The following is a 13,376-nucleotide window of genomic DNA, read 5'->3' as shown; positions in this document are numbered from 1 at the left end:
CTCACCCAGATTTCCCTGTCCCATAGCAGGCATGGGCATCCCGTGTGACTGATGAAAGACTGACGCAAAGTACCTATTTAATAGGTTGGCTTTTTCCTGGGCGTCAGTTGTCAGTTGCCCCATCTGGTTTAGCAGGGGTCTAACATTGCCCTTGCTTTTCCTCCGGCTCCCCACATATCTGAAAAAGGACTTTTTGTTGTCCCCTTATGTCCAGCCTAAAATGGTCTTGCAGGAGTTTGTGACCGTTCGACCTAGTCATCCCTTGGGGCGCTCTGGTAAACAAACGTTCCCCCAGATCCTGGTGGTCACCCCTGATAAACTTATAGGTGGCCATCAGATCACCCCTGAGCCTATGCTTTTCCAGGGTAAAGAGTCCCATGGCTCTCAGCCTGTCATCGTAACGTCTGTTTTCCTGACCTCTGATCATGCGCGTGGCTCTCCTCTGGACTCTCTCAAGCTTCTCCACATCCTTTTTGAATTGTGGAGCCCAAAACTGGACACAGTACTCCAGCTGCGGCCTCACCAAGGCCGAGTACAAGGGGAGAATGACGTCCCGGGATTTCCTCGAGAAGCATCTATGGATGCAAGCCAGCGTTTTGGTCGCTTTACTAGCCGCAGCATCGCATTGCAGAAATATTCCAGATTTCAGCTTTTTGGCTTATCAAAAAGAAAAAAATTCATGGAGAGCAGACTTCTTTTTCCCAAGACCCCAATTTTTCTTGAAAAACCACAGCAATGAGAGGAAATACTAAGCCATCTCTAGGCAGTAGCCAACCATGCCCCCATGGCTGCTTGGACCAGGCTGGGTGTGTCCAACTGCAAACTTTTCTTTTCAGAGACTTGATGAGCAAGTAAAGATCCCTGAGAACCCGCTCTGCCTGCAGAAAGAGATGGAAGAACTGCTGCCACAGGCCCCTCCCCTCAGAGGGGATAAGCCTGAAGTTGATGGCCAGCAGCGCAGCATTGAGAGGAGGTTCCTGGACCTGCTGGAGCCCTTGGAGATGAAGAGGAAGAAGCTGGTGTCTTCCAAAGCCAAGTACCAGCTCAATCAGGACCTAGAGGATGAAACGATGAGCTTATCAAAAGACCGCATGGGCCCTTTGCAGCTCCTGATATTTTGTGCCTTCTCACAGGACCTCTGGTCACTGCCTAGCTCCTTGAAAGTATTTGCTACTGTGGTCTGAGTGAGAAATGTGTCATTCTCCATTGGCCTGAGCAGTTTAACTGTGTTGAGTGCCTAGCATGATGGTGCCCAGGAGGAAGAACAGATGGATCTTGCTTGGATCCTTTGACTCTAGCTGACTTCCTGTCCCTTGGGCAGGGGGCTGAACCCGATGATCTTATGAGGGTCCTTCCAGCCCTAATGTCTGTGAAAACTAGGGTCTAAGTCAGGGATATTTTTGGAGTATTGTAGTTCTGTCCAAGAATACCCGCCCAGTCCTGGTTCCCTAAATGCAATGGAAACAGGTGGCTCCTCAGAAATGCTCTTGATCTAACTCTCCAGTGATTTACCCATATGCAGGAAACTTTATCTTTGTGCTTCCTCCCATGATAATTCTCAAAACTCCCACCTGTACCACGCACTAGTGGTTAACCTGATCATAACCTCAGCATTTGCAACCACAGAAATACTTACATCCACATGGTTTAAGCCCTAACATGCTGTTAAGGCAACCCTTGGATGGTGGCTTCCCTAGCTTGCAGCTGCCTTTATCACATGGAGGAGCTGGATTGTTCCTCCTTTTCAACCTGTGTGCATGGCCTCAATGAAATTTAGAATTGCCTTTAAATCTGAGGGCAAACACTAGCACTTCCCAGCCTAACACTGCCATCATTCCCATTTCCCAGAAGACCCAGTGTTTCCTAAGAGGCATAATGCACCTACTTTTCTCCAAAGCAGCCAGTATAGCAGCATCCTTTCCATGCTCAAGAGTTGTCTAGTGCATAGATCTGCCCAGCCTATACTACGTTATCCCATTGACTTTCAGAAAAAGTGCTTTGCAGTTGCCAGGCAGCTGCTAGGAAGGGACTCCCTGATATGGATCATTGAGCAAAGTTGCATATATAATGTCTCTGTCTTTAAAATAGAGGGTTTTTTTCTAGGTTGGATCTCAACAGTTTGGGACCCTGCTAAGAAACAAAGCTTGGAAAATAAGCTAAAATAATTCTTTTTAACTTTATTGGGAAGTTGGGGGGAAAAGAAGCAAATGATCCAAAAGATCTGCGTTTTACTTAAATCCTGGCCCACATTCCAAAGTTTTGCCAGCATAGCAATGTTTTTGTCTGTTTGGTTTGTTTTTTTAAGATAATTTTTCCTGTTCGAATCCAAACTGGCCAAATCAATTCCAAATCCGTGAGTCAGTCAAGAACCAGAAGTGGCCCTACTACCAGCAAACATCCTCCATCCCACCTGGGGCTTCAGATGTTTCCAAATCTTTTAGCAGACATCCTATGTGCAGGCCCAAACCTGGAGGCTTGGGCTTTGGATGCCCCCAAGTTTTGCTCGTCCTCAGCCGTGAGGCCCCAGGGGCAAGCTGTTGGCGGGTGCATGGAAAGTTCACGTCCTCAGCCAACATAACTCTACTACAGATAGTAGAAAATATATGACTCTATTCTTTACTTGTTGGTGAGTTCTTTGACCCCTCCGCATCTGTCCTCATACATAAGGCAAATTCCAGACTCCATACACATGCTTCTGTATGTTGGCATTTTATTTATTTATTTGTTTGTTTGTATTTATTTATGGGATGTATATGCTGCCTTTTCCAACAAAGGTTCAGAGTGGTAAGAAAAACAGACCAACACATAAAAGAGCCACTAGAATAAATACTATAAAATAGCAAAATAAAGCAGAGAATCAATTAGCCAACATCTCAGCCTAGCTTTGGTTGCTAAATGCCTGCCCAAATAAGAAGTTCTTGCAGGGCTTTTGAAAGATGTTCAGGCTGTTGCAGGCCTCAAGAGGGAGGGAATTCCAGAGCTGAGGAGCAGCTGCCAAGAACAATGTCCTGTGCATTTTTTGCCAAGCGGGCTTGGCATACTGATGGTACTTGCAGGAAGTTAACTCTTATGGACTGCATTGAGGTATAAGGGGGAAGGCAGTCCCTTATGTATGTAAGGCCATTAGGGCCCTATAGGTCAAAGCTAGCACCTTAACTTGTGCAAAGAAAGCTACTGGGAGCCCGTGAAGACTCTGCAGGACAGGAGCTATGTGCTTCTGGCAGCCTACCCCATTCAGAAGGTGGGCCACCACATTCTGCATCAGATGCAGCTTCCAGCCAGTTTTCAAGGCTAGCTCTGTGTACAATGCATTGCAGCAGTCTAACCTTGAGGTTATGAAGACAGGCCAACAATGTAGTCAGCTTTCTATCCATCTCACAGTCCATTCATCATCGCATTTATGTGGTCACCTGCCTGTTTATCTCAACTGCAAGGTTAAATATCTTTTAAAATGATCGGTTTAACCTCCTCTAATTGGGTGATCATAGCAAAAGCTTTGCTAAAGTCAAGGGGCATCATGTCCATTGCTTTCCCTGCATCCACAGAGCCAGGTATCTCATCCTAGAAGGCAATCAGGTTGGTCAGGCATGACTTGCCCTTGATGAATCCATGCTGACTGTTCCTAATCACCTTCTTCTCCAAGTGTTTAGGAATGGATTTCTTGAGGACCTGCTCCATGATTTTTCCAGCAACTGAGGTGAGGCTGACTAGTCTGTAGTTCCCTGGATCCTCCTTCTTCCATTTCTTAAAGATAGGCACTATATTTGCCCTTTTCCAATCATCCAAGACCTTCCCCTGATTGCCACGAGTTTTCAAAGATAATGGCTAGCGGCTCTGCAGTCACATCAGCCAACTCCCTCCGCACCCCCGATGCATTGCATCCAGCCCCGTGGACTTGTACATGTTTCCATTTTCTAAAGTCTGTAACCTGTTCTTTCACCACTGAAGGCTACTCACCTTCTCCCCAAACTGCGGCATGGTACAATTGTCTGGGAGCTGACCTTGCCTGTGAAGATCAAGGTCAAAAAGGCGTTGAGTACTTCAGCCTTTTCCTCATTATCTGCCCTCCATTCAGGAAGGGACCAACACATGCTCTGACCTTCCTGTTATCGCTAACATATTTTTAGAAATCTTTCATGACCCTCCAGTTGCACTTTAGCCTTTCTGATTTTCTCCCTGCATGCCCAAGCAATATTCTGATACTACTCCCTAGTCATCTGTCCAAGCTTCCACTTATTGTAAGCTTCTTTTTTGTGTGTAAGCTCACCTGAAGAGTTTTCTGCTAAGCCAAGCTGGTAGCCTGCTATATTTGCTATTCATCCTGCACATTTGGATGATTTGTTCCTGCACCCTCAGTAAGGTTTCTTTAAAATACAACCAGATCTCCTGGACTCCTTTCCCCCTTGGAGTGGCCTCCCAGGGGATCCTGCCCATCAGTTTCCTCAGCAAGCTAGACACACAGGCAACCCTGGCTCACTTACCTGCCGAGAGCAGTATCTGGTGCCTGGTGTCTCTTCCTCTTCCTCCTGTTGCTGCCAGTGAACTGCTTGCAAACTGGCCTGTTTGCTTTCTCTGGTCACTTGGACTGTCTCCTTATATACCTCTCCTGGGCCTGGCTAGGACCCTTTGTTAGGGACATTTTTCAAACCCAGGCAGCAGTCAATCAGCGATCGGCCCACTCAGCTGCTCAGAGCACACACCTAAGCACGCAAACCCACCAAACAGCCCTCAGCAAGCCAAATGCATAAGCAACCCTGGCTTACCTTCCCAGAGCAGGGCGTAACGCCTGGTGCCTCTTTCCCTTCCTACTCTTGTTCCCAGTGAACCGCTTGCAAACTGTCCTGTTTGCTTCTCCCTGCTTGCAGGGATATCAGTTTGGTTAAATGCAGTCTTGTTCATTTTGAAATGGGATGCCCAGGGCACATGTTGAAAAAGGGGCTGTTTTACACACCCCGACTCCCTTCTTCCCCTCCCCCACTATGTAAACTGCTCAGCTGAGACCAGAGCTTGGAGATAGCTGAACGTGCCATGGGACAGGGGAGGGTAATATTCCATTTTGACACTCTAGAAATATGGTTGCCTTAATGGTGCTGTGTAACCACAGAACAATGAAGTCAAAATCTTTGAGTGCTGTTCAGCAGCAGAAGGGGTGAATGGGGGGTGGCCCAGACCAGCACTTGGGAAGCAGGGATTATCTGCCTTCAAGCAGCTGTTCCCTGGACAGAGGCTCAGGGAGCTGCAATTTCTGGGGTCCTCTGATAGGGGTGGCCCTGTTGGGTCAGACCTCCAAAGCAGGGTGGGAAAGGCTTGTGGTCTGTTTAAACAAAAATGGTTGGCATCTGCAAGTTGTTCTGTGGCTAGAGTGGTGGATCCCAGGCTACTTTGACAGCTCCGCCAGCTACCTATTCTCTGCTTTTGCTTTTTAGCTCTGGGTACAGGAGAGGCTCCCCCTGGCGAAATCCACTGATCATGGCACCAACCTGCAGACTGTGCAACTCCTTATGAAGAAGTATCAAGTGAGTCCATGCCTTTCAGGTTCTTGCTTCATCCTCAGGATCAAAGCTGGCTCATGGGCATCACGAGGCCAAGTGGACCTGGGTTAAACTGTACCGGAGACCACACCTCTTGAAAAGTTCGCAGCTGTCTGAGGGGCTACACACAGGCAGTGGCTATAAACTGGCACTTAAGCCTCCCCTGAGACTCATCTGTGCAGTAACACTCACCTGCATGGACTAAGGCTTTCAAAATGGGCCAAAGGACTAAGTCACATCATAGTCACATCAACGACTTAGTTACCCCATTCAAAATTAATATTAAATTGAGCATTAGATTTTTTACATATCATGGGACACCCACTGTCCAAATGAGGCCAAGGAAAGTCATGGAATGACGGCAGAGTGGCCATGACCTGCTTAACCCCACAACCATCCTGTAGCTGCAGCTTCTCATCACAAATTGGTGAGAACAAGCATGAAGAGACCTCAAGCTTCGGTCTGAAAAGATTGGGGAAGATGGGGGTCCAATCCTGCTGCTAAGCCCCTGCAAGTCTTTCTAATAGCAAAGGCGGGCAGGGAGAGAAAGATGCTTGGCACTTAGAATGGGCGAGCCAGTCAGATAGGATGCTCCAGCTACTCCTTGCCATTTGCATTGCTGGAACTGGGCAGCTTTGCTCAGAAAGGAGTCTCCTTGCACTGGGCACTCTGCTTATATGTAAATTAGCATAACTCCACTGTATCCTGCTGGGGCTCCATTACGGATCGTGCAGTAACACTCACCTGCATGGACTAAGGCTTTCAAAATGGGCTGGGCACTCTGCAAGCATATATGTAAATTAGCATAACTCCACTGTATCCTGCTGGGGCTCCATTACGGATCGGTCCATGATCAGAGTTGTTCTCTAAGGCTGTGATGCTGGCATGTTGCATACTTATTGCCTTGGCTTTAAGAAACATCAAAGAAAAAAAATCCCTCTAACCTGCAAATCTCATTCCCCACTAGGTTTTTTCTTCTCTAAGGCCTCTGCCATTGGTTCTTGAGAAGAAACCTAATGAGGAAGACTTCTTTGTGGAAGAGCTGGTATCACAGAAGAGGAGAAACAAGCCCTCAGCAAGAATCTGAATCAGGACTCTCCCAGCGGGACAGAGGGTCTGTGCCCAACCTTAAAGGGTGTGAGTTCTCTCATTTTGTCTGGAGGGAGACTGAGGAGGACACCTTGGGTTTCCAAGACAGCGAGACAACCTCCTTTCAAACAGCTCCTCCTTGGGAGACTCTAGATATCCAGCGGAAGGATACGAGCAACGTAACATGGAGCTGGACAGGTGCCAACAAGAGGCCTTCCTTCAGGTGACTGTGCTGACAGAGGGTCTTCATTTGAACCCTTCCTCTGAGGACCCACATCTCCCTGCAAGGGGCCACCTTCACCCTGACCTGGAGAGGCTTCCCTTCCCTGAGCACGTAGCTTGCTTGAAAGTACGAGTCTCTGAGGACTCCAGTGAGCTCCCTCCCCAGGACATTGGCCTTCAGACCTGACAGTTCACAGGGGACGAGGACGTTTCAAGTGACTGTGACAGCGAGGCAGACTTTCCGACCACACACTCAGCAGGAGGAACACTGCCTCCGGCCACCATTCTAAGGGAGACTTTTGAAGCTGGGACATGGGGACAGCATGGGACCGTGGAGGAAAAGATCTACCAAAAGCTTAAATTCCAGGGCTGTCAGCAGGTGCATTATATGTCAAGAAAGTGGTGGCATCACGGGAGGAATGAAAGGGCAAGCATTTGTCAGCCTGTGCCAGTTTGTGCACCACTACCCAGACAAGGTAGCTTCTACTAAAGCCAGCCCTATCAGGTGCTACAGCTCCAATTGCAAAAAAGATGTGCTTTCACTGCAGGTAGCTAACACCCATTCGCCATCCTGCTGCAGAAACCCTGTGGCCATAAGTCACTGTGATTTTACTGCTGGGCAAATAGGGCAAACTCAAACGTGAGCATGAGCGGTGATGATCTCACACATCTCCCTTGCAGCAAACATTGCAGGTGCCTTGCCATCCCATAGGAAGTCACGGTGAGATATGGATTGTGTGTTAATGATCTCTCTGTAAAAACACTGGTGTATCAGAAAAAGCAAGGTCTGAAACAACCAGCCCATGCTGGCCATGTGGCAGGTTTCAGTCACATGTGGTTTGGGACCCAAGCTGATCCACCACCAGTTGCTCTCCTGGGGTTGTGAAGTTATTCCCCCTCCTTGGGGACAAAAGTAAGGGTTGAAATTTGTTTCTTTTACAGACATTTTGCCACGTTTGCTTTCTGTGGGATCGGGAGAAACTCATGGTCACCCTGTGTCAGAACAGAGGAAAAAGCAAGGTAAAAAATACAGGTTGTGTTTATTTTTGTTATTTTTTCATAGATTCATGGATGTTAGGGGCTGGAAGGCACCTTATAAGATCATCGGGTCCAGCCCCCCTGCACTTGGGCAGGAAAGACTGCTTTATTTTGGTTTGTATCAAAATACATGGGTTTACATGAGGTGAAGTTTGTTTCCCTGAGAAGAGCAGCTCAGTGCTGCTATGGATTGATCGAGAAGTGCATGTTTGCATTTGCCCAGCCAGCCCAACTGAGGGCACCTCTACACACCTGGGAAAGCTGCTGCCTTGGTCTGAGTGATAGTCTAAGTACCCCATCTCCTGTCTCTCGTCCCCGGGCACCATTTGTTGTCGGTGGCTGCAGCTCCCATGCTGGGTGGGTCTGGATCCTGCCCATCCCTCTGAGCAAAGTCAAAGCTTCACTAAACTACATACGGTCCTGGGGCAGGCAGTAGGCCAAGTGGCTGATGGTGAGACCTTGCACTTTTACTTATATTTCCAGGTCAAAGGAACTTGTTGCCATTCTAGTCCAACAAAGAAAATAAGGACAAATGACACTACTAAATAAGAGAGAAATGCCAGTAGCACATGTGTAGGATGTATTGCCTTTAGTGGGATTTCGTGCGCTGCCTTTCACCCCCGCTTCACAAGGAGGGAAGGACAGCCAGGTACTAATAGAGGCCTCTAATGCTCACCTCCTTCCGAGGACTGGGAGATCCAAAGGGCAGATCAGATGATGTGGGAGCTAACATGCACTGTACCTCATGTATTTTATGACTAGAGACAGCAACAACAAGGCTCTGATTGAGATCGACACGCCAGAGTGCTGTTTCACACCAGTCCCAAGGCAGGACTGACACCTGTCCCCAGAGCTCTGTGTGAAGTGAACCAAGAATTTTAATCCAGGTCCTGAAGAGGGGAATCCTAGCCCCAGACACCAAACCAGACTTCCTTCCTTCTTTCCATCTGAAGAGAGGGCATGAGTTAAGAGGATGGCCAGGTTTCCAGAGCGGGTGAGCACCTGCAGCAGGAGGGAAAGGGTGATGTCTGTTTCTGACGTTCAAGCCAGAAACATGCAATAATCAAGGGAAACGGCTGCACATGCTGTATGCCTGACCTGCCACTAGCAGGCATTATTTTAGAAGACTGGTGTTTGTGCTCGGCACCCTGTAAGATGCCGCACCGCCAGCCTTAATAGCACGGCAAACTTTGGCATAACGTCCCTGATATGGAACTGAGACATAGTGCACCTAAGATCACAGACCTTGCTGTTGCTAAGTAAGTCAATTTACCCTCCTCTGGGGACACTTGTATCTGGAGCCTTAAGCAGCCCTGTGAAAGCTTCCATGATACACAGCCCCTCACTGGTCAGCAGCCACCTATGAGGTAGGGCATGGTCACGTAGTTGTCATAGTGGTGCTCCCATCACAAAGGCTGTTGGCTCACCTCTTTCCTGGGTCCTGGACCTGGAGCCTTGAGTGACTCCGGACGCCTTTGTGGTAGGAGCTGCTCAGCGCGTTAGAGAAGGAAAGCTTGTTTAAGCCGACTTTGAACGATGGAAATCATGGACCTGAATCTACCCGGCAGAGGTAAGAGCCCCATGATGTTCTCCATGCCTAATCTCTAGTCCCACACCCCTTCTTGGAAGCACAAGGAAGAGGTGGACTATCTCAAATCAGCCCTTCTAGAGCCAGATTTTCAGTTGTGCAAACCACTGTTACTTGGTGGCCTGGACTGTAGCTTGGGTGATCGATATCAGGTCAGGATCAAGCCTTCAGCCTCTGAACACTGACATGCCTCCAATCCTCGGAGACTGTGTTAGATGCTCTGGGAAAGGCCTCCTTCCATCCCCAGGTATTTCTGACTCTGTCCCCCTTGCAGCCAGGTGGGTGGTGTGAGGTGTCTCTGTATACATTACCTAAGCTGAAGCACTAGGGCAGCCTATAGACGTGCTGGTTTGCGCTCTAATTCGAACCCGTTGGAGCAGGCTCCATTAATCGAGTCTGCTCCCCTTTCTAATTAAAACGCTCCAGCCTTGCCTCACTGTCATATGTATTAAGTGCCCCCCCCACCTCCCGCCACATTTTAAAATGGCTGTGGGGGTGCTTTAACTAAAGTTCATTGAGTAAGCTTCAGTTAAAGTGCTCCAATGCCCATGTTAAAAAATGAGGTGCTTAATGTAACAGTAAGCCATTGTAATTCGAGTGTCTGTTAGGGAGCCACTCTAATTTAAACAGCCCCTCCCTATCCCTGGTATGCATATAGGCAACTAGCTTTCAAAAACATTATCTCTAAACCATCATTTTGGAGGTGTGATCCCAATTCTCCAACTAATTGTCCAGGAGAAAAGAATTGTTATTGTCTGCACGACTTCCCTTATTTTCCTGAAAACAAGTGTCACAGTAATCTCCCCTGCCAACTGGCTGGGCCATTTTGCAAGCCCATCTTCTAGCATAACAGAGCAGGAGAAAGGGGAAGATGCATCGTCTTCTCCCTGACCAGGTCCACTCTTGCCTCTTTGGCTGGTAGAGACGTGGCCATTGTGCATGGGACGGATGCTTTTAGATTTTTAGCTTCTGATGCTGGCCGACACCAAAGCATCATCTCCATCCTATCGACAAAGAAGGGCTTTTTGGCAGAACTAAATTGCACAAAGGAAAGTGCCTCTTTAGCAGTACCAGCTGCCTCAGCCCAGAAGGGTGGCCTGGAGAGCTCTCCCCTTGTTGCTGTGCTAGGAAACCTTTCCTTTGTAGCCGGGCCACAGGCTTTGGCTCCGGCAGAGCTGCTAGTGGGTGGTGATGAATGAGACCAATGGAAATCAACAGAATCCTTTTCCTCCATTTCAGGTTTTTCCACCACTGATGCCTCTGCAGGGAGATGCCTAGTAAACCAAGCTCAGGGCAATCTTGGCCCAGGCTTTGGCCAGGCAGACGTGGACCTTGACATTACCGTGAGCCTTCTGCTGGAGAGACTCCAACAGGAAGAGGTAGGGCGATGGCTCTGCATCACGTGGCTGCTCTAAGCATTTCCTTCCAAGGCTGTGCAGGGTGGGACCCCAACTAAAACTGGTCCTTGCTCATCTGCTGTGTCTTTTCCGTTCCTCCTCTCCTATTAAAGGTGACAATACAGCATGCCCTTGGTATATTGTGATGTCACTATGACATCAGCGCATGCTCACATGGGCATCATGTCCCCCATCCCAGTGGATGATAGATATGGTATAAGCCACATTCAAACAAGCCCTCACCCTATGGATAATGCTGTGAGTGTCTTTAGTGTCTTCCTCTCAATATGTCACAGCACTGAGATATGAAATATAGTTTCCCAGCAGCCTTGTGAGACTGGAAAGCCTCAGCCCAGGAAGTGAAGTGACTTGCCCACTGTCCCCCAGCAAGTCAGGAAAAGAACTGGGAATACAGGCAAGGGTGCCGAGCCTCTGTCTGGAGACCCTGGGCAACACACTTTCCCTGCCTGATTTGCTGTCATACAAGTAGGACTTAGCTGGGTTAGGGGAACCTGGTTCACAAATATTTCAACTCCTTGCTTCATTCAGTAACAGAACTAATCACACAGTGGTTTTTGGCAGCATCTTGCCCAGCAAACTCCTGCTAAATTTGCTGCTCAGGATCACTGCCCACACCCTTCCAGGTCGAAACCGACCCATCCACCACAACTCTCTCGGTGCGACCCTCCAGCCAATTCTCCACCCACCGGACTGTGCAGTCATCCAAGTCACAGCCCCTTAACTTGTTCACCAGTATGGGGTGGGATACCGTATCAAAGGCCTTCCTGAAGTCCAAGTATACGACATCCACCCCTCCTCCTGCGTCGAGGCGTTTTGTGACCTGGTCATAAAAAGAGACTAGATTGGTCAGGCACGATCTACCTGCCACGAACCCGTGCTGGTTTCCCCTCAGCATAATTTGTCCTGCCGGGCTCTCACAAATGTGAGCCTTGATGATTTTCTCAAAGATTTTGCCAAGGATGGAGGTGAGACTGACTGGCCTATAGTTACCCGGGTCCTCCTTCCTCCCCTTCTTGAAAATGGGAACCACATTGGCCCTTTTCCAGTCCTCCGGGACTTGACCCTTGCGCCACGAGCATTCAAATATTCCCGCCAGTGGCTCTCACCCAGGAGCTCCTTGGTACTCCCCAGGTGTCCCCTTCTCTGAAAGATATGTACGTCACTGCCACCTCCCCAGTGCACTGGGGTGACAGCGCCTGTGATGCATCTGACTGCTTTTCTGATCATATTTCTGTGTCTCCCACCAGTCTGTTACATTGTGCCCTCACAGTGCCTGACACTCCTCCCTTGTTAGTGCCAGCTGTAAACATCTGCTTGAGAGGACAAACCCAAGACACCCAGGGTTGTGTCCCTGTCCAGAAGCAAGGTCCCCCTTAGCGTGGCTATAGAACAATGCCTGGGTAGCTGGTGTCCAGCATCGTAGTCCTGGATGATCCGGCACTGGTCCCAAAGGAAGCCCATTGTTCTCTTTTTTGGTGTGTTCCCAGGAGACAAGAGTAAGCATTTACTCCAGCCTGCAGGAAGTCTTGCAGGGGGACATAAAGAGCCTGGATAGGAGCCTTGTCAGGAGGATCATCCACTTGGCCTCCAAAGACATGAGGGAGACCCAGGTGAGTGAGCGAGCTCTGCCCGGTTTCTCCTCACAAGGCCGTAGTCTATGCATAGTGTGTTTGGTCCAATGTAGCTTGAGCCTACGGTGTATCTCCTGCATGGAGCCTGGTTAGGGGCTGCAGGCTTGCTCAAGACAGATCTCCTCCAGATGTTTCTGGAGAGCACGGACACAATCCAGCCCAGTGCTGAGCTCCTCTGAAACATGGGGCAGCTCCTCTGCTGAGAAAGACCAGAGTGCATAGGTGCTTTGCTGGGGACAGCATTGTCCAAGAAGTTTCCTGTCCATGCAGAAGCTGTGTCTTACAGCCCCGGTGAATTCTGCAGTTGGCCAGCCAACCAGAGCCGAAATATTGGTCAGCCAAATGTTTCAGTTGGCATTCATGAGTGAGGCATCTCATGCAAGGGATTATTAGGGGGACTTAGTGAATTAAGGAGCAGCTATTACAGTGTGTGGCTGGCAGGTGGTGGGGGAGACAGTTTGCTTCGAGCCAAGGAGGAAATGACACTGGGCCACTGGAGGAGCTGAGGCTAGTGCATCTTTCTCCCTCCCTTTCAGAGTTATCCCTAGCCTGACTTAGCTCTGTATAAGCTGTGCATCGGGCATGTGCTCCAGTTTTCTTTCTTTCTTCTAGCAAGAAAATGATGAACTGCAGTTGGCTGCAGGAAAAACTCTCGTGGCACTTGCCGGCACCTTTTACAACTGGGTGATGTACGAGCTGCAGCGTCACGTGGACATCATGGAGCTCCCTCCAATTTACTTTGTGATTACGCTGGGCGACGTGGCCTCGACCTATGGTACGGCATTGCCTCCCTCGCTTCCGGGCTCTGATCAGGGATTGTGGAGGGAGGGGATAAATACCATTGTGTCCAATGGGGCCA

The 13,376-nt window shown here is 49.0% G+C and overlaps 1 protein-coding gene across 1 annotated transcript; it reads left to right on the top strand.

Moving 5' to 3' along the window:
* Positions 1–3,566: 3,566 nt before the first annotated feature.
* LOC149851760 (maestro heat-like repeat-containing protein family member 2B) lies at positions 3,567–13,297 on the top strand (the record flags this gene model as incomplete). The annotated part of the gene is made up of 6 exons (XM_090030405.1): positions 3,567–5,516; positions 6,499–8,529; positions 8,643–9,450; positions 10,708–10,847; positions 12,374–12,496; positions 13,130–13,297. Coding segments are annotated over exons 3-6 (465 nt in total), but the record flags the coding sequence as incomplete, so codon positions are not given.
* Between the last annotated feature and the right edge of the window lie 79 nt (positions 13,298–13,376).

This window comes from Crocodylus siamensis, unplaced genomic scaffold, assembly GCF_052110815.1.
Source record: "Crocodylus siamensis isolate JL-2025a unplaced genomic scaffold, ASM5211081v1 HiC_scaffold_253, whole genome shotgun sequence".
NCBI classification, from domain to species: Eukaryota; Metazoa; Chordata; order Crocodylia; family Crocodylidae; genus Crocodylus; species Crocodylus siamensis.
This window is presented reverse-complemented; position numbering and strand designations above follow the sequence as displayed.